Raw genomic sequence first — 21,804 nt, forward strand, 5'->3', positions numbered from 1 at the left:
GGTCAACGATGGACCACATATATAATAGTAGTCTCGTAAGATTATAAAGGAGATGAAAAATTCCTGTTGCATATTGACATCATAGCTGTCATAATGTCTTCATGCAATGCATTACTCAGGGGTTTATGGCGATGCTAAACAAAACGACTGCACTGCCAGTCTTATAAAATTATAGCATATGCAATTATGTATAGTACATGATACTTGATAATCAAGAGCTATGTTACTGGTCTATGTGTTTACTCTACTGTACTTTTTATTATCTAAGAGCATACTCCTACATGTTTTTTTTAAGTTAACTGTAAAACAGCCTTAGGCAAGTCCTTCAAGAGATGTATTCCAGAGGGAGGCGTTGCTATCAAAGGAGATAACGGCGCCCTGTGTGTTATTACTCCTGAAGACCTTCCAGTGGGACAAGATGTACAGGTGGAGGACACTGATACTGATAATCCTGACCCTGTGTAGGCATCATCTAATGTGTATGTTGGTGTCTTTGTTTTTAACAAAAAACTCAAAGAATAAGGATATAGAGAAAAAATATTTTTGTACAGCTGTATTTTTGTGTTTAGGGTCAAAAGTTAAAAAATTAAAAATTTTATAAAGTAAAAAGTTATAGTAGGCTAAGGTTAATTTAGTGTTGAAGAAAAAAATATGTTTTTATAAATTTAGTGTAGCCTCAGTATACAGTGTTTGTAAAGTCTACAGTAGTGTAAAATAATGTCCTAGGCCTTCCCATTCACTCTCCACTCACTCACTGACTCACCCATAGCAACTTCCAGTCGTGCAAGCTCCATTTATGGTAAGTACCCATACAGATGTACCATTTTTTATCTTTTATACAATATTTTACTGTACATTTTCTATGTGTAGATACACGAATACTTACACTGTTAAAATTGTTTACAGTCTTCAGTACAGTAACATGCTGTACAGGTTTGGAGCCTAGGAGCAGTAGACTATACTATTAATATTTTACCTAGGTGTGTAGTAGACTTTACCATCTAGGTTTGTGTTGCACACTCTGTGATGTTCATACAACAATAAAATTAATGATAAATTTCTCAGAATGTATTCCTATTATTAAGTGATACGTGACTCCATTTGGATGTGTAAAGCAGTGTGGTAGATATTGTGGCAACTAAAAATAATTGTTCTTTTAAAAGTTTCTGCTGGGTATGGTGGCTCACAACTGTAATCCCAGCACTTTGGGAAGCCGAGGTGGGAGGCTGTCTTGAGCCCATGAGTTTGAGACCAACCGGAACAACATAATGAAACATCATCTCTACAAAACATAAGATTAGCCAGGCATGGTGGTGCATGCCTGTAGTCCCAGCTGCTTGGGAGGCTGAGGTGGGAGGATCACTTGAGCCCAGAAGGTCAAGGCTGCAGTGAGCCATTATTATACCACTGCACTCCAGCCTGGGCAATAGAGTGAGACCCCCATCTCAAAACAACAAAAAAAGTTCCTATTCCATTTAGGAGAATGTATGTATGTATGTGTGTGTACATATATGTAAAGCACTAGCATTATAATACAGGATTGATAAATCTCTCATACATAAAATAAGTATTCAATATCATAAAGATTTGATGTGTAAAGAAAACTGTCCGGATTAAAATGAATGGAAAGGAGACCTGAAAAGAAGGGAGACAAGGGTGCAGTCTTAAAGAATGGGAAGAATTCTAATGGGAAATCTGAAAAACACAATTTAAAAAATGACATAAGCCTGATCCTGAGGTAATGCATATGCAGTTTGTTTTCGAAACAATGAGAGCCCAACTGAAGTGTGGAAGGTTCCTACTGGAGATAAGGTTGGAAAGATAAGTTACACAAAATTTTGAAGGAGCTTATGACATTCTCAGGAATTTGGACTATTTTGTCCAATAGCTGAGAGCCATTGAAGAGTATAGCTCAAGGAAGCAAATTATTAAAGTGGTGTTTTGGAAAGAGAAATATGCTAGAGATACATGGTTTAGAGAGGGAAACCCACTGTATCGGTTGAGTGCATTTATATGCCCTGTGGTAGAGTACTTTACATATATTGTTTCACTTGATATTGAGAAACCCAAGCAGCTTGTTACTACAATAAATCTAAGAATTAAGTTCTAAGAACTTGAATTGGGATGGTAACACTGGATAGGAATGAAAAATAGATGCAAGAGACCTATCAAAGAGAGAGTCTCTTTCAGGGTAAATGAGAAGTTGCATTTAAGACAAAGTGAGAAGCTGGGCGCAGTGGCTCATGCCTGTAATCCCAGCACTTTGGGAGGCCAAGGTGGGTGGATCATCTGAGGTCAGGGGTTTGATACCAGCCTGGCCAACATGGTGATACCCCATCTCTACTAAAACTACAAAAATTAGTTGGGCATGGTGGTGGGTGCCTGTAATCCTAGCTACTGGTGAGGCTGGGGCAGGAGAATTACTTGAACCGGGGGAGGTGGAGGTTGCCGTGAGCTGAGATCATGCCACTGCACTCCAGCCTGGGAGACAGAGCGAGACTGTCTCACAAAAAAAAGAAGGACAAAGTGAGAAATAGGAGTTGACTTTAAACTTTTTAACCTAGACACCTAGAGCAGAGATGTCAGTATAAAAACTGAGCAGCAGGATGAGAAGTAGATTTGTGAGACAATGCAAAAAGCTTGATATTAGGCTTGTTAAGTTTGAGTTTAAGACTGGACTTTTAGGGAAGAAGTCTGAAGTAAAAATTTAATTGTTAGGTTTCCAAGTAAGTATATAAATTTTCATATTCCTAGAAGGCCTAATACACATACACACACACATATACTCTCTGCGTGTGTGTGTGTGTGTGTGTGTGTGTTATTCAACGAACTTTCATTATTTACCTTCCATGTTGCAGTATAGGGCAGTGGTTAAGAGCACAGACTTTGGAATCAAAGGGCCAAGTTTTTTTAATCTTGACTCTACAGCTGACAAGTAGCCAGATGCGGTGGCTCACGCCTGTAATCCTAACACTTCAGGAGGCCAAGGTGGAAGGACTGCTTGAGCCCAGGAGTTCTAGATCAACCTGGGCAATAATATGGCAAAACCCTGTCTCTACAAAAAATACAAAAAAACTAGCCGGGCATGATGGCATGCACCTGTAGGCTCAGCTACTCAGGAGGCTGAGGCAAGAGGACCACCTGAGCCTGGGAGGTGGAGGCTGCAGTGAGCTGTGATTGTGCCACTACACTCTGGCCTGGGTGACAGAGTGAGACCCTGTCTCAAAAAACAAACAAAAAAACCTGACAAGCTATGTGATCCTAGGCAAGTTACTTATTTTTTTAATTTCTGTCTTTTAATTTTCTCATATGTAAAAATTGGGATTTCAGGGCTGGGTGTGGTGGCTCACTCCTGTAATCTCAACACTTTGGGAGGCCGAGGAGGGCAGATCACGAGGTCAGGAGATTGAGACCATCCTGGCTAATACGGTGAAACCTCATCTCTACTGAAAATACAAAAATTAGCCGGGCGTGGTGGTGGGCGCCTGTATTCCCAGCTACTTGGGAGGCTGAGGCAGGAGAATGGCATGAGCCTGGGAGGCAGAGCTTGCAGTGAGCCGAGATGGCACCACTGCACTCCAGCCTGGGCGACAGAGCAAGACTCCATCTCAAAAAAAAAAAAAATGAGAATTTCATATATTAGTCATGCAAACTAAATATTAAATTAATTTATGAAAGCACCTACAACAGTGTCTGGCACATTGTAAGCAAATACTGTGGAAATGTTTGCTCTTATTATCATCATCACATCATTTTCACTATTATTTGCCAAGCTTTGTTGAGTACACAGATGAGTAACAAAGTTGCTCACCATCCAGTGGGGGAGACAGAGCTTGACATATAAAGAGATAAATATTTATGTGGATTAAGGGTAACTTAAAGTATATTTTCATTTAATGATTTATGTCTTTGTGATCTTAAATATTGTGGAAAATTATTACTATCCATCATTCAGATTATCTTGAGTAAGAACTGAAGAATAGTTTAGGCATGAAATTATACAAGTAGGTGTTTCCCTGAAACGTTTTGTGTAAACTGAATGTCGGCTAACTTTATAAATGTGATCATTGTTTCATCTTAATCTAAATTATACTCACAATTTCTTTTTCATCAGCACTAATATGTATAACTTTCACCTTTAATTACATTTGACCTGGAAGACTGGCCACTAGTCATTTTATTTATCATTCTTTAGTTGGTTTTTTTCTTATGTTGTTGGGGGGATGGTTGGGCAATAATTTTAAGCTGCAGAAGATACTTTAAAGTAAGCATAATAATTTATTATATTTTGTTATTATCACTCAAAGCTAAAACAATATATTTGGCTTTATCTGTCATGGAATTAATGATAGATACTCAAACCCCTCATAGTCAGTGAACCTGTATTTATGAAATCACTGAGTTAGAATAACCGATCTCCCTCGTAGTCTGTCAGTTCTATGATGACAACAACTATGTTTGCCACCACATATCTTGCACCTGGCCTGTAACGAATGTTCAGTAACTATTTGTATAATTGAATAGTGGATGGCATTGCTTTTTGTTTTATATATTTATAACAGATTACTTGCTATTTTTAACAACTATTCACTCAATAATAGGACACTTCAGAGGCTTACCAAATTTGTAGGCTGTTTGCTGGCTCCTTTGAAAAAAATCAAAGCTTAAGTTATTTTGGAAGAGCTAATCTGTTGATTGATTTCAGAAGCACAAATGAGGTCAAAGGATAAAAGCCAATACTGAATCAAGAATTTCACCTGAGCCAAATCCAAATTAATTCTCTCCTTGGAAATAATGATACAGAAATCATCCATAACCATCCATAACCCTAAAAGTTCACACACAGTAAGAAAAGCTTTGAATGTCATTGATTCATTATATGTAATACTCACAAATTTATCTGATCTTTGTTCAGATTAAGTTATTTTTAATGCTACATTGTATGTACCCTTAACCTGAAACTCTTGAAGTGACTTTTGACTAAAAGCAGTATAATACTTATATGTTGAACAACAACAAAGAAGACAGTTCTGTGCATAAGATACTTTTAGGTAATGAAGCATAAATGATATGAATGAGTAAAATACAGTACATTTACAACCAAAACATGAATAAGAATTCTAACTGTACCGCACTGAAGTGATACTGGAGTAATTAATGTTGCCTTAAATTTCTAAGAGTTGAGCTCCCCTAAAAAGCACTGTATATGAATCTTACAAATGCATACTAAGGCTGGGCATGGTGGCTTATGCCTATAATCCCAGCACTTTGGGAGGCCGAGGAGGGCGGGTTGCTTGAGCTCAGGAGTTGGAGACCAACCTGGGCAACATGGTGAAAACCCATCTCTACTAAAATACAAAAAATTAGCCAGGCGTGGTGGTGCATGCCTGTAGTCCCAGCTACTCTGGAGGCTGAGGCACAAGAATCACTTGAGCCTGGGAGGCAGAGGTTGCAGTGAGCCAAGGTCATGCCACTGCACTTCAGTTTGGGCTACAGAGTGAGACTCCGTCTCATTAAAAAAAAAAAAAAGAAAGAAAAAAAAAAAAAAAAAACACATACTATAGCTAAGAAGCACAGTAGCTTACGAGATTTTGTAGTAATAAATACTGTATCTTTTTGATATGAGTATGCTTTTATTTTAGTGTCTAATAGTATCTCCAAATAATATTGAAGATACAGTCTCAAAAAAAAAAAATATGTGTTTTTATTTTGTTTTTTTTAGTTTGGCAAAATATACATAACAAAATTTACCATTTTAATTGTGATAAAATTTTTTTAATTATGATAAAATACACATAAAACTTACCACCTTAACAATTTTTAAGTGTACAATTCAATAGTGTTACATATATACACATTGTTGTGCAACTGATCTCTAGAATATATGTGTATTTTATTAAAAAGAAATAAATGAGTCCTTTGAGGTATGGTCTATTAGTAAGTGACTTTATTTTGCACATGAAGATGATATTTTTGTTCAAATCATGAACTTGCTAATAAAGATTCAGTTTTCTATTTGGAACAATTATATTAATGGATTTTTTTGGTGCTGTCTTTTGATTAATAGGAGTGAGTTGAGTCGACAGAAACTTCATACCCAAGAGCTGCTTTCTCAGCTGGAAATGGCAAATGAAAAGGTAGTTGAGGTAAGATAATGACTCCTCTGGGAAGTGCTTTCTGCTGCAGCTTGATACACATGTTATAGAATTTTACCTGAGCCAAATCCAAATTATTTCTCTACTTGGAAATAACAATACAGAAATCATCCATAACCCTAAAAGCCGACACGCAATATAATGTGAATAAAAGCTTTGAACGTCAGTGATTCATCAGATTCATCATATGTAAATAATAAAAGGTAGAGCTCTTATTTCTGTTTTACCAATAGAACTTTTGTAGTATTTCAGAGAATGTATTAGGATCCCCTTTATTCTTATGCATCTCTAAAATTATTTTTTAACCCATTCATCTTTTTTCATTTTAATCCATCCCGAAAGACACATCACATAAAAAATACTTTTGCCTACTGTAATATATTAAAATATATTTAGATTTATGACTTAGAACTAAATATAGCAAGAGTTCAAGTTTTTTTCCTTGAGGCGTTCAAAAAGTAAACAATTTTTGGATTATGATTGGGGCTTTTTAGATCTCTTCATTTGATGTTCATCTTCATTTGATGTTCTAACTTCAAATGTTTGTTGGAATTTCCCTGAGTACATGGTCTACTCCATCTTTGTGGTCTACTATAGGAACCATAGTGAAATCATTACTCCTAAGCATCATGGCATTATGAACTGATATGAGCCATTTAGAAATTATTTAAGGAATAGCCATTAAAATAATCTTTCAGGTAGCTCCCACTTCCAGATATCTATTCTGATGAAGTAATTTACAATACAGAAAAATTTAAAAGAAGATATTCAGTACAGTAATGTTAATAATATAGGAAGATCAAAAGCAACCAAAATGAGAACAGAAAAGGAACAGTTGCATATATTAGGATGTATCCTATCTAAACTGTTCCTCAGCCATTATGGTAGCAGTATAGAAGAAGTTGCATTATATGAAGTCTGATTATAAATACGAAAATGATTATTACAGATGATAGAATTTTTCCCCCATGTTTTCTCTAGCATGTGATGTGCTTCTTAAAATTTAAAGGCTACAGATTTAAACATCTTGGTAAATTGGACCAGCCAATATAGTTCTCTTCATAACATTTAATTTTACTTTTGGGCATAATAAGAAATATAATAAGCTCATTTTAGCAGGATACTGTTATTTCAATATTTTATATTACTGTCATAGCCACAACATTCATTCTTATCACTTGTATGTTAGTACATGGGAACTATAAGTTTCTGATTCTTCATAGAAAATGTGTTTTTCAAAAAAAAAAAAAAAGAAAGAAAATGTGTCTTTCTAACTCTTCCTGATTAGGCTTATATTATTATCTCATTCAGATAAGTGCCAGAAAAACTGTTTAACAATTCTAGTTGTACAAAAATGCTTTCTCAGATGTACTATAACCAGGCTAGTAAGTATGGAGATAGCTAATCCGTTTTTTAATTGATAAATTATTTGGACTTGTCTGCATGACAGTATGTTGTGACAGCTTTGTATTCGTGATGCCTGTATAGTTCTTGCCATAACAAAGTATTAGAAACTGGGTGCCTTAAACAACAGAAAATAATTGTCTCTTAGTTCCAGAGGCTAGAAGTCCAAAATTGAGGTGTTGACATTGTTGGTTCCTTCTGAGAGCTGTGAGGGAGAATCTGTTTCATGCCTTTCTCCCAGCTTCTGGTAGCCTCAGACATTCCTTGGCGTGGAGATTGTGTTCTCTCTGTGTTCAACTTGTCTTTCCTTTGTACATGTATGTCTCTGTGTCCAAATTTCCCCTTTTATGAAGACATCAGTCATATGGATTATGGTCCACTCTAGTGATCTCATCTCAACTTGATCATCTGCAAGGACTCTATTTCCAAACAAGGTCATATTCATAGGTACTGGGGGTTAGGACACAATTTAACCCATGACAGTACCTAATAGCTGTGTTGACCCTAATAGACGCTGGAGTATGCAGATGTCTTGGGGAACATACAGAAACAGTTCATCCCAACCCTACTAAAGCTCTGGTTGTAAGGCCCAGCAGTCTGTGTTTTCACAGTCCAGGTGATTCTGAAGCAGTGATCTTCACAAATTGAAAGTCTTATTCTTCCGAGTCATTTTGCTTTGAGATTTGTTAATTCACTTTCTTTGCTGGCATGTGGGAGAAAGAAAACAATTTATTAAGAATGTAAAGCTAAGTTTTATTTTAAAGCTCATAACTTGAAAAAATGTAAATTTTGAGATAATATTATTTGTATTTTATAAGTGGTAAAATGATGTCCAGATTTTTCATTGATTATTCCACAAAACATCTCCATATCACATATGGATTTCTAACTTGTTTTCTATTTCCCCTTAATAGAATGAAAAGCTAATTCTAGAGCATCGAGAAAAAGCCAACAGACTTCAAAGGCGTCTAAGTCAGGCAGAAGAGAGAGCTGCTTCAGCTTCCCAGCAGGTAGGGAGCATCCTCTTATCCCTAGATAGTAAACAGTTCAAAGATAAGATAAGTTTTTTAGAAGTTCCCAGAGAACTTAATAGTTTATTTTTACTAGATTAATATATTTTAAAATTAATCCCTTTAATATGTGAGGTTGAAAAAGTAAACATTGGAAACAAAAATAAGCTCTGCGTGGTGGTTCGCAACTGTAACACCAGCAATTTGGGAGGCCTAGGCAGGAGGATCACTTGAGGCCAGGAGTTCAAGACCAGCCTGTGAAACATGGCAATACCTTTTCTGTACAAAAAATTTTAAATATTAGCCAAGTATAGTGGTGCATACCTGTGGTTCCAACTACTCAGAAGGCTGAGGCAGGAGGATGGCTTGGGCCCAAGAAGTCGAAGCTGCAGTGAGCCATGCTTCTACCACTGCACTCCAGCCTGGCGGACAGAGTGAGACCCTGTCTCAACAAAAAAAAAAGAAAGAAAAGAAATATACTGTCTTAACTATCATAACCTCTAGCCACAGGCCACTATTTATATTTAAATTAATTTAAATTAAATAAAATTTAAAATTGAGATCCTCAGTCATACTAGTCAGATTTGAAGTGCTCAATAGCCGTATGTAGCTAGGGCTATCACATTGGACAGCATAGATATGGAACGTTTCTGTCATAACAAAAAGTTCTGTTATACAACACTGCTCTGGAATTATATTCTGTCTAAAACTAGGCAGATATTCACTAACAGATTTGAAAGTAGATAATATTGCTTTGAAAGTAATATTTCAAATTCTCTGCCTTTGTTTTTATTTTACTTTTCAGTGGAAAAAAATTTCCTTGGCTTACAGGTTAATTTACTTAATGCATATTTTCATATGACCAAAAAAATCTAAAATACAATATAAAAGTTGTCCAGTGGGAAATAGAGTAGAAAATGCAGAATATCAATGAAATACTAAGGGATAATTTCTCTTAATACACACACATCATATAAATGAAGTGGGCCCTTGATTATAAAGTAGGAGCAATAGTCCCTCTTATGAGGAACAAAATGAGACCAGTTCAGTGATTATAAAGATAGACTAGAAACAGACAGTTGAAATGGATGGATACATAGGGCAGGCAAGAAAATAAAAACAAATCAAATTACTATATTATTAATTATATTTGCTTATAAATGTATTATTTCAATCAAAATTAATATTCTTAACTACTACAGCATTTTATACATAGTAAAGCCACTCTGCTTGCTGAATTCAGTTTATGTTCATGATATTTACAGATTTTTTAAAATCTACTTCTGTTATGAACATGGCATGCCACTTAAAGAAAATTTAGTAATAATTTATCCTTCTGTTCCTCTCCCTCTTGAAAGTAATTACAGCCTTGTCAAATAATTTTTATGTCTGATGAAGTTATGAATTAACTAATGGGTTAGCCAATTATTTAAGAACATATTTAGGTTATAAGGTAACAGAAGTTAGGTACACTGGACAGTATCTGGAGAGTATGTGTTTCGGTGTCAGGCAAATCCCTTAGTGCCATTTAGTGCCATTAAGTAGTCATGTGACTTTGGGCAATTTCAACTTCTCTAAGCCTCAGTTTCCTCATGTTTAATATAGGATAATAACACCTCCCTCATATGGTTATTAAAGGATCAAAAGAATTAACACATGTAAAGCATTTCCCTTAGTGATAAGTAGATATTTAGAAGGATATATACGAAATTAAATTTCTATATCATAATCTTTAAAGCTTCTCATTTACCTTTTTTAAGGCAAATGGCAAAGAAAATGTCTATGTAAAATCAGCTACCTTGAGTTCTATAGTAAAAACGGTACAATTACAGGACATTAATTATATAACCAGTTAGCATCTAGATTAGTTTCCTCCCTGAAAAAATTAAACCTAAACAGTCTAGTACTGATGTTTCTTCTGTTGTTTAAACTCTCCAATGGGAAAGATTCCACCATTCTTTTAAGTAACCTTTTTAAAATGTTTTGTCAGTAACCACTTCACGAATTGTTCTGTAACAAATCTTTCCCTAAGCTTGTCTCCTTCCCTTCTGTTCCTATTTGAAGATGGAAGGTAATCATTTGGCACTTTCCCCTTACCCAAAAAGGAATTTCTTCCCTGGAGTTAATATTTGTTCTGTTTTATATGAGTCCAGGTGATCAACTTTGTTTGTAAGATGTACATTTTATTTTTTTAATTTTTATATTTGCCCTCTCTGAATCTTCTAATTTTCCTATAAAAACTGAAAAAGTGCTATTAGAAATAATATCCTACTAAATGCATGATATTAACAAAATGCAGAAAAATTTTAAAATTATTATCGTCTCTGACACATCACACTTACCATAGTGCAGTGCAGCATCGTGTTACTGGTTCAATACAAGCCCTGAATCATGCTGATTCACTTTGCTCTAAATGTGCTTTTCTGATTAACTTTCTCTACATGTTATTCATCCATTCTAAGTGTATCACTCTAAATGGTTGAATGCCATACTGTGGTCTTTCAACATATGAGTTTTTTAAATCAGTGTGGTGAAGCCTTTCAATGCAAGAACACAAAACCTAGAAGCTAAGAAAAAAAATAATAAATATGTTCACAGTTTCAAATATCTGTATCAGAAAAAGTCATAAAGTCAGTGACAAACCGAGAAAAATATTTGTACCATATATGACAAAAGGCTAATGCCCTAAATACATACGAAGGATGCCTAAGTTTTCAAAAAATGCCACAGTCCAGTAGACAAATATATAAAGGAAGTTTATGGAGAAAGAAGGACAGATGGCTTTTAAACATTTAAAAAGATGTTCACCCTCGCCTATAAGACAAATACAAATGTAAACTGTAATCACATCATTTTTCACCTATCAGATCGTGAAGTTTGGAAATGCATTGTGCTGGCACTCTCACACGTTATTGATATAAGCACATGTTGGTATAAGAGCACAGTTTGGCAGTATCTTTCAAAAACTGTAAATGTATGTAACCTTTGACCCATACTTGCACCTGGAAACATTTTTGCCAGGAAGCAAACATGTAAAAATACTGATTGAAGCGTTGTCTATCACTTTAAAAGATTAAAAACCATACAAATACCCAACAATAGCAGACTAGTTAAATTATGGAGTATTCATACAGAGGAATAGTTTGCAGCTATTAAGAAGAATAAAGTATAATAGTCCTAATATAGAGCTATTTCTAAGGTAGATAATTTAGAAGAAAAGAAAACAAGATGAAAAGTGTTTATAATTCTTTCATCATTTTTTAAATAAAAGGAAAGAAGAAATATATATATTCTCATTTAAAATATTTCTGGAAGCATACTTTACTGGAAATACTGGTTGTATCTGGAGAGGTGTCTGGAATGAAAGACAGCAATGGGAATGAGACTTCCTTTATGCTGTCTACCATTTCATACTGTTAGATCTTTTTTTTTTACCATGTGTATATATTATCAATTCCTACTAACATTTAAAGATTATTTTTCTATTAGACTTTTCTTGTTAAGATCTATCTTCACTTTATTATCAGCCTTGCATTGTGTTGGCTCACATTAGTTTGTGTTTTAGAAACTTTCCTGATTAACTTTTATCTAGATGTGTTTCATCCATCTGGAATATGTTTTACAATTCTAAGCATATCAACCCTGAGCTATCGAATGTCTTATTTGACCTGCATTTCTCTAATGTAATAGACATTTTAAAGTTTTAAGAGTAAAATAGATATTAATTTAAAAACGATCACTGACTGGGCACAGAGGCTTACACCTATAATCCCAGTACTTTGAGACCAAGGTGGGTGGATTGCTTGAGCCCAGGAGTTCAAGGCTGGTCTGGTCAATGTAGTGAGACCCTGTCTCTGAAAAAAATTAAAATTAACCAGGCAAAGTGACTACTGAAGAGGCTGAAGCAGAAGGATCACTTGACCCTGGGAGGTCAAGGCTACAGTGAGCTGTGATTGTACCACTGTACTCCAGCCTGGGCAACAGAGCAAGACTGCCTCAAAAAGAAAAAGATCGTTTACAAAACCCTTTCCAATAAGACCGTTTTCAGTACTTATAGGTTGTGATGCATTCTACTTTGTATTAATCTAAGATTTTCCACAGAAAAAGTAACTACTTACCGATTGTTTATTTTAATTGCAGCTCAGTGTGATTACAGTGCAGAGAAGAAAAGCAGCCTCCCTGATGAATCTGGAAAATATTTAAAAATATTCATAGTTCATTCACAGAACTTTAGAGTTGGGAAAGCAGTTGGACTAGAAGTGTATTGAAATGGTAAAGCCTGCAGAATATAATAGTTAAGGCTTGTGTTATTTTGCGTAAGCATTGTTATTCTGTTTTGAGGGTTATTGGAAAACAGAGCAGTGACCACTTCCTGTAAGTAAAGAAAATATAATCCTATATTGAGCTTCAGTGGAGAATAAACCAGCTGAGAAGAACTCATTGCCTTCATCAATGTGTCTGTTTTTTAATTCCTCCTTTTTCCCTTGAAAGGCTATAATAATTTTCAAACTATGCAAATTTCTCTTTCATAAGAAAGAATTTTTAAGAAAATTCTAGAATTTAATATTTCAGTTTCCAAGATTTGAAAATTTTACATCTAATTGTTACTTCTAACTCATTTTTAAAGTTCCTAAGTATCCATTTTATTATGAACTCATAAATGTAATAAATTGTGCACTTTCTAAAACAATGCTGTCATGTATTTTAATGTATGATTGTAGTGCTTCATTTTTAACTTACAGTTTTCAGTATTTATGAAACTTGATATTTAAGAATTTGGAAGGAGTTTTTTACATGTTACTTAAAGCAATACTAATCAAATGGAGATCTTAGGTGCTAAGACTGCATGGCATTGAACTATTGAAGTCCTATTGATCTTCATAGATACATGTACCTGTTCTCTGGTTTGAACTTAGTGCACCCTGGTTTCTGTTGGTTAAAGCAGAGAGGTTTGCATCTGGATAACCAATCAGGAGACTGCTGCAGTTGTCCAGATAAAAGATAATGAGTTTGAGTTGAAGGTGACATGAAAACATTCACGTGTAGATATTCAACCATCAGTCAGAAATTTAGTACTGATGCTAACAGTTAAGACAGTCATAGGAATCTTTTTTTATTATTATTATCATATTTTAAGTTCTAGGGTAAATATGCAGAAGGTGCAGGTTTGTTACATAGGTATACATGTACCATGGTGGATTGCTGCACCCATCAACCTGTTATCTATATTAGGTATTTCTCCTAATGCTGATCCTCCCCTACCCTTTCACCCCTCAGCAGGCCCCAGTGTGCGATGGGAGCCTTTTGTGTGGAGCTGAGAATTGAAGCTGTGGAAGTGGAAGAGCTACCTTTGGGGCCTTCCATGATGTGAATAGCAGTCTCTTCAGCCTCCTCCCACACTTGTCTTCCCCTCCATTTCTTGTGCTCTGACTTTGATGGCCTTCTTTACTTTCATCAATATAAAATCCTCCCTCCCAATACAGGGTCTCTGCATGTACCTTCTTTTTTTGAGACAGTCTTGCTCAATCGCCCAGGCTGGAATACAGAGGCATGATCTCAGCTCACTGCAACCTCCGCCTCCCAGGTTCAAGCCATTCTCCTGTCTCAGCCTCCCAAGTAGCTGGGATTACAGGCGCCCGCCACCACACCCACTAATTTTTCTGTTTTTAATAGAGACGGGGTTTCACCATCTTGGCAAGGTTGGTCTCGAACTCCTGACCTCAGTTGATCTGCCTGCCTTGGCCTCCCAAAGTGCTGGGATTTCAGGCCTCAGCCACTGTGTCTGGCATCTGCATGTACTTTTTTATTTATACACTTTTCAGATCTCTACTCAAATATCAGTTCCTCAGAGGCCCTCCCTAGCCTCAAAAAGATCCCCTTGTTATATTGCTCATAATAGTGCACCGTAGTTTTCCTTCAAAGCACTTATCAATATTTGTAATTAACTCTTTTTGGAATACTTTCTTTCATGTCATCTTCTCCCCAACAGAGTACAAGCTCAGTAAGAGTAAGACCACATGTATTCTCATTTATTTTCTCCCTAGCACCCAATATAGTCCCTGGCACATGGAGGGTATTCAATAACTGCTTTTTCAACAACTGAGTTTTTAAGAACAGGACCTGAAGGAATGTCTTTATTTGTTGAATGAGCTCACGAAGATGAGTCATTATAGGAGACTAAATAGGAGCAATGAGAGGGTCATAACAAAGAGACTCCAACATGATAAACCACTCAAGGAAGGCGCATGGTTGCTAGTATCAAATGCAATGATGAGACCAAATCATACCTATATGGCAGTTAAATGGTAATCAGATTGGAGGCACATAGCTTATTTTCATTTCTTAAAGAATTTTTCATTTGATTCTTTAAATTCCTTCCCAGGTCATTCACAGACTAATTTCCATGTAGTAAGAGTTATGTTCATATTCATATTTATAGAACATAGAATTTATTTTTAGAAAATTTTAGGGATGTTAGAATTTTATGTCTATCAAAAGTATGAGACTGTAGAAGAAAGCACTTCAGAAACTAACACTCTAGCAAATGGAATATAAGTATTATATTATTACACGTTTTCAAAAAATCTAACTTTCCATACGTATTTTTTCAAGGGAAAATCTCGGAACAGAGATACTTCCTCCAAACTTTGGCCTCAGGCAACTACTCTTCACATTCTGATAACCCATCTTCTCTTGGATCTCCTTGCATACTTAGATATTCTCCAAGAGAAGAATAGGCTGCTAATATGCAGATAATATGCCTTTCTGACCTCTGTTGAATTTGAACAGGCTTAAGCTATGTTTAGCAACAGAACTAAACTTGAGGGTTTTTTTCTTTTCAGAAAAGTTTGTTAATAATTTCCAGTGTAGGCCGGTTGCAGTGACTCAGGCCTGTAATCCCAGCACTTTGGGAGGCCAAGGCGGGTGGATCACGAGGTCAGGAGATCGAGACCATCCTGGCTAACATGGTGAAACCCCATCTCTACTAAATATGCAAAAAATTAGGGCCTGGTGGCAGGCACCTGTAGTCCCAGCTACTCGGGAGGCTGAGGCAGGAGAATAGCGTGAACCTGGGAGGCGGAGCTTGCGGTAAGCTGAGATCGCACCACTGCACTCCAGCCTGGGCGACAGAGCGAGACTCCATCTCAAAAAAAATAATAACAATAATAATTTCCAATGTAAAAATGTAGTGGAGTTTTTAACACTTCTCATATAGGTCAGTCTTCATTTATAAATGATACAAACAATATCATTTATTCTGTGAACTGTATTTTACTATACAGGAGAAATGAGTAGGAAAGAGGTAAGAAGTGACATAGATCTGCTATTGAGGACAACACAGCTAGTTCATTTTATTTATTCATGTTTCTTGATTGTTTCTCCCTGAAGAAGAAAGGAGATGATTACCTCTTCTTCCCTTTGTATACAAATATGCAAACTAGGGCAGGCAACAATCTTCTAATTTCTTCTCTGGTGTGAGAATTATAACTACCCCAAACATGGGAAAACATTAGCAGCAATTGAGTCACTCATTAAGTCTGCAAATATTAAATATTTCATAGCTACATAGTCTTGCCAAACCAACTCTCAAATCAAGAAAGAGTGAAAAAACACTTTAAACATTTTACTATAAATTCTATTCTTTAACCATAATGTCTTTTATCATTTTTTCAAAATAAATTTGTAATGAACTTTTTTGCAAAAATTTTTATCAAAAATAATTAAATTTGTCTAGTGATTACCTAAAACATACCTATATACACATAAACATGTAGACAGAGACATTGCAGTACCCTGAGGTTGCAGATAAAAACCTGTCCCTTACCATCCCTTAAACCTTAGAAATATATAAGGAAGAAAAATATGCTTAGATAATAAAAGTCATTGGACAGAAAGGCATCTTAAAAGAAATTTTTTACAACACTGGTATCCTCTAGCTCAAGAATTCACCGCAAAACACTCACATGTGTTCCACATTCTCATAGGTGCCCCCCATGTGTGATATTTGCCTATGTGTAAGCCGACAACTTATTAGATCTCCAGAGAATAGATATGGCTTCAAACTATGTACCCTTTGTCTTCTCCCTACCCCAAGAAGATTCTGAAAGTTTCTTAGGAAATCATGCTTAGGGGGTCACTGTAGTTAGTGATTCATTGAAGTATACATATGTAATATTTTTCAGTGTTTAGGATGAGGAAAAAATATGAATTACTATTCTATAGTTTATTCTATAGAACTTATTCCATAGTTTACACTTCCATTAATGCAGCTTAAAATTATTAGCTTTTATGGAGTTTTGAAGGGAAAGTTGAATCACACTGTTGGACAGATATTGAGCATGTTGTCAACTAAAATCCTAAGTCTTTTTCTTTTTTTTTTTTTGAGACAGAGTCTCGCTCTGTCGCCCAGGCTGGAGTGCGGTGGCCAGATCTTAGCTCACTGCAAGCTCCGCCTCCCAGGTTCACACCATTCTCCTGCCTCAGCCTCCCAAGCAGCTGGGACTACAGGCGCCCGCCACCTCGCCCTGCTAGTTTTTTTGTAATTTTTAGTAGAGACGGGGTTTCACCGGGTTAGCAAGGATGGTCTCGATCTCCTGACCTCGTGATCCGCCCATCTCGGCCTCCCAAAGTGCTGGGATTACAGGCTTGAGCCACCGCGCCCGGCCAAAAAAATCCTAAGTCTTTTTCAAAGGTTTTGTTGCTAAGCCAAATCTTTGCCTAAATACAAGACTAGTTATTTATCCCTATTAAATTTAATTAAATTATTAGAAACTTCTGAGGTCATTTTAGCTCCTAATTCTGTTACCTCGTTTGATAGCTCTACAATAGGAGCCATGTCTGTCTTTATTTACTGCTATATTTCTTGCACCACAGACAATTTTTTATTTACAATGAATGCTAGCCACACATTTGATAAACATGCTACCCATATTTTCATTTGAACCATTGAAAAAAAAGAAAAGAAACAGACAGATTGAAATATAGACAGTCTCAGAGCATACCGAGCACCACCTCCCTTAAATGGGTAAATGATCAGCACATGTCAGATGTAGTAATTCAACCTGGTTTTAATCTGGCCCATATGGCTGCTTGTGCACTATCATAAGAACATCAAGAAAGATCCAGCCTTCTGCCAAGCAAAAGTTCATTTATGCCACACTAGTCATATTCTCCAGATGTAATCCAGTAATCCTGTCCAAAATGAAAAGTAACTTAGCCTTCTTAATAAATCCATGTAGCATCCTAGTGATCACAGCAGGTTCCTTTTATGTTTGTTAAAACTCTTCAATTCCTTTGATAAGGCATTATGGAAGTTTTTATTCAATGTTTTCATTCTATGGCAGCACAGTCCTTTTATCAATGAATGAAAAAGCTATCAGAGCATAATATAAAGTATAAGGAAACCTTTAATATTTACATCTAGGAGGATTAAAAGTGAGACTAGATCTCCTTTCATTTAAACTACTCTATGGGATAAAGGAGAATAAGAGAAGTTATAAGCATATTTCTTCAAATAACTAAACCAATCCATTGGAGAGTTTCTCTGGATTATGGTAGCATGCTTATGTGTATTAATAATGTCTATTTGTTGAGCATCTGTCATATGCTATGCATCATGCTAACATTTTGCATTATTATCTCATATAGTCCGACAGCCCTTCTAGGTAGGTGTTATTTCCTTTCCAAAGAGATGAGGTATAGTAAAAGTTAAGTCATTTGCTCGGGGTCACATAGCTGGCAGGTGGCACAGCTGGATTTCAGACCAGATCTGGTCAACACTAGAATTGTACTATTGTGCAACGTTGTATCTTTAGAGTTTGAGGAATCTATAATTTTGACACCTCTCCCATTTGCTGACCGTGATTCAAAAATAACCTTTATAGGTTCTCCAAGTGTCATGGGATGTAATTCATCTGGGTTAGGAGGCTTGAACTACTGTAAACATCTAGATGCTCTCATATAAATAAGTGCTTCACACATTCTAGACTTCAAGTGACCCTCATGATTTTACCTGTGTCCACTCTGTCCTTGCAGTTCAAGGATCAGCGTTCTTGATTGGATATATAGATGCCAAATAGATTTCGAAAAATTCTACTTGCACTTTTTCATTCATCAACCTTAAAACAAGTCTGAGCTATGAGCCTCTTTTTTTGTTTTAATTCCCTCTCTGACTGGCACTACCCAAAAAGCTCTTTTGGTTTTCAGATTATGTATATATACCTAAAAAACTTGCTAGAAAAAAGTATCCTCATATCTAGTGGGATTTGGTAAATTTTTCAGACCTAGAAAAGAAATTGGCCACAACCTAAATGTAAGTAGTAGAAAAAAATAGATGGAAGCAAAGGAAGTTATAGTAATTAGCTTAATACCTCCTTTGAAAGTTTCCAGGTTTCTTCAATGAGTGATGACAGTTTCACCAATTTTAATCGACCAAAAAAATGTTAAATTGTGTTTAGTTATTGTAAAGTGATATAATGTATAATTTCCTTTCAGAGTGTGATATTTTAAAGCATGGAGTTTGAAAGGTATTTACTTAGAGTACTTGAGACTAGTTGAGGCAAAGATATCATCACAAGCATTTGATATAAAAAAGAGAAGCTCCAAGGATGGAACTGAATTAGAGCCAAAATTGGTGGGAAAAAGGAGAAAAGCTCTCTTTGAAACTGTTGCATGGGAAGGGAAACACCAGAGAAAAAGATTTGCTTCATAAAGAAATTGTTTTACACTGGTCATGATCCTGAAGTTAGAACTATCACCCAGATTAGTGAGTAAAATAATCACATTAACCCATAATTATAAATGTAATTTTTAAAACTCAGCCATATATAAGCCAAGTAGTAGTGAGAATATCAGGACACATTGGCAATACATTAGGAATGACAACACACATTATTTTTATCTTTGCTACTTAATTCAGCATTGCTTACTCATTTGTAAAAATAACTGGATTTATTATACTTTATATCACAAAAATGCTGACTTGGAGGTTTTACATAGCTTTAATTTAGTGTTAAGATATTAGTTCTCAACATCAAGAAACTGTGATTTTAAATAATTCTGTAACTTTCCAAGCAGTGTTAGGATATAGAGAGAATTCAGTTATTCCCTTTATTCTTTGATAGCAGTGTTGTTTTCTTTGATCACATATACATATATTTGATCTGTAAATATGTTTGTATGTATGTGTGTTATATAAATATGCATGTGACTAAATTAATTCCATTCTTCCTAGAATAAGGCAGGAACTAATTGACCATAAGCAGACTATCCTGCACATTATCTATTAGGTTATACTCAAAGTCTTTTAACCAGTGCATTAACATGTTTTAACCAAGTTTATTGGCTTTACAAATAAATTTAACTTTACCAATTCATTTAACTGAAGTTTACACATGTAGTCCTCAGTATACTCAAAAATATGCGAACTACTTTGTGTGAACTCTGTTTTTTTTTTTTTTTTTTTTTTTTTTTTGAGACCGAGTCTCACTCTGTCACCCAGGCTGGAGTGCAGTGGTGTGATTTCAGGTCACTGCAACCTCCGCCTCCCAGGTTCAAGCAGTTCTCTTGCGTCAGCCTCTTGAGTAGCTAGGATTACAGGCGCACGCCACCACACCTGGCTAATTTTTTGTATTTTTAGTAGATACAGGGTTTCACCATATGGGTCAGGCTGTTCTCAAACTCCTGACCTCGGGATCCTCCCACCTCAGCCTCCCAAAGTGCTGGGATTACAGGCATGAGCCACTGCGCCCGGCCGTGTGTGAACTATTTTTATATTCTGAGAGGCAGTACAGCCTACAGGTCTCAATCCCAGACGGGCTGGGATTGAATCCCAGATCTACCCCTACTGACCTTGAGCAAATTACTTAATTTCTCTGTGCCTCAGTTTCCTCATCTGCAAATTGGAGATAATAGTGCCTACTTCACATTATAAGGATTAAACTAATTAACATAATTACATAGCAGTGCTTGCCACTTGATAAACCTTTGTAATTATCTGCAGAAGTCAGGAGGTTTCCCCAAAGGCTATGTGGAATGACAAAATCAGCTTTTATTTCAGAAGTTATCACTATGGAGATACCGTTGGCAAGGCTTCAGCCAAATGCTGGAGAGATTAATTTCAGTAAGATTTGTGTCAAGGAAACCAGATAAGTGGCTGCTTCAGTAATCCAGGCAAAAAATGAAGAGGCCTGAATTATATAGCAAATGGTGGTGGGATCCAAAACAAAAAATATCAAGGCAGTATTAAATATAATACACAGGCCTTGATCACTCTTTGGCTGTGAGAGCTGAAGAATTCATAAAGGACTCCCAGGTTTCAGTCTAGGAGGACATTCTCTAAAACAGGATATAGAAAGAGGTCCAAAATCTCAAGTACTTGTATACATCCAAGAGGGGATGCCCAATAAGCAATCTCTTCACACTCCAGAAAAGCTGGATTGCAGAGATGCCAAACTGAATAAGTAGTACAGGGAACAGTTGAAGTCAAGGAAGTAGGTAACATTGAATTTGCATTTATCCTCTTTTTCAATGACCAGGAAATCAAAGCCTACCTCAGACTAGAACACGTCATCTAATGCAGTTCTGAGCATTAAAGGGAAATCATATTGAAGATTTCAACCTCGAAGTTAATTGTGAAGTTTGTTGCAGATGGCTAATGCTTCAAAGGTAGAAATTGTTTTCTCAGTGATTTGGGTGAAAACATGAACCTGAGTCCCTGGTGCTACATTTGCCATCACAGATTGCACAACTGCCATGATAGGCCCTTCCTTTGGCTCCTGGGGACTTAATTTCCCTAGGGAACTATTGTGGTTATTCAACTTTAAGACCTTGTAGGAAGAATCAGTTATTTCTCTCAGGGGTCTTACTCACAGCAAGCAATATGGAAGTAAATAGTCACTAAGGAGAAACAAGAAATAAGCTTTTAGCAAAATGTACAAATAATTTTTTTTTAACTGGCCAAATCCTTACAAAAAATATAAATTAGACTAAGATAGCTATCCTGTTTTGGATCCTAATCATTATAATCTACATGAGAATACATAATTCACACCAGTTTTGCTGTTCCCAACATAAAGAAAAAGGTACATTTCACTATATGCTAATTTCTGCATGTAGTGGATGTACAAAAGATTGTTTCAGGCAGGGAGAACTCAAAATTAGAAATGAGAATGAGTGTAGGCCCAGTTCTGCCAGTACCTACTGCTGCGATCTTGGCCAAGTCTTAAGGTGTATAA

The 21,804-nt window shown here is 36.0% G+C and overlaps 1 protein-coding gene across 5 annotated transcripts in view; it reads left to right on the top strand.

The window, feature by feature from the left end:
• The window catches only part of SCLT1 (sodium channel and clathrin linker 1), a 214,627-nt gene that overhangs the window by 190,055 nt on the left and 2,768 nt on the right, over positions 1–21,804 (top strand). For 3 of the 5 annotated variants that reach the window (XM_050791221.1, XM_050791219.1, XM_050791224.1), the window contains 2 exons: positions 6,068–6,146; positions 8,474–8,569. In XM_050791221.1, the coding sequence (XP_050647178.1) occupies positions 6,068–6,146; positions 8,474–8,569 (175 nt within the window). Of the gene's footprint in view, positions 1–6,067; positions 6,147–8,473; positions 8,570–12,709; positions 13,006–21,804 lie in introns of those variants that run through there. The other 2 variants (XM_050791223.1, XM_050791222.1) reach the window with 1 other exon arrangement.

This window comes from Macaca thibetana, chromosome 5 (assembly GCF_024542745.1).
Source record: "Macaca thibetana thibetana isolate TM-01 chromosome 5, ASM2454274v1, whole genome shotgun sequence".
Classification (NCBI taxonomy): Eukaryota; Metazoa; Chordata; class Mammalia; order Primates; family Cercopithecidae; genus Macaca; species Macaca thibetana.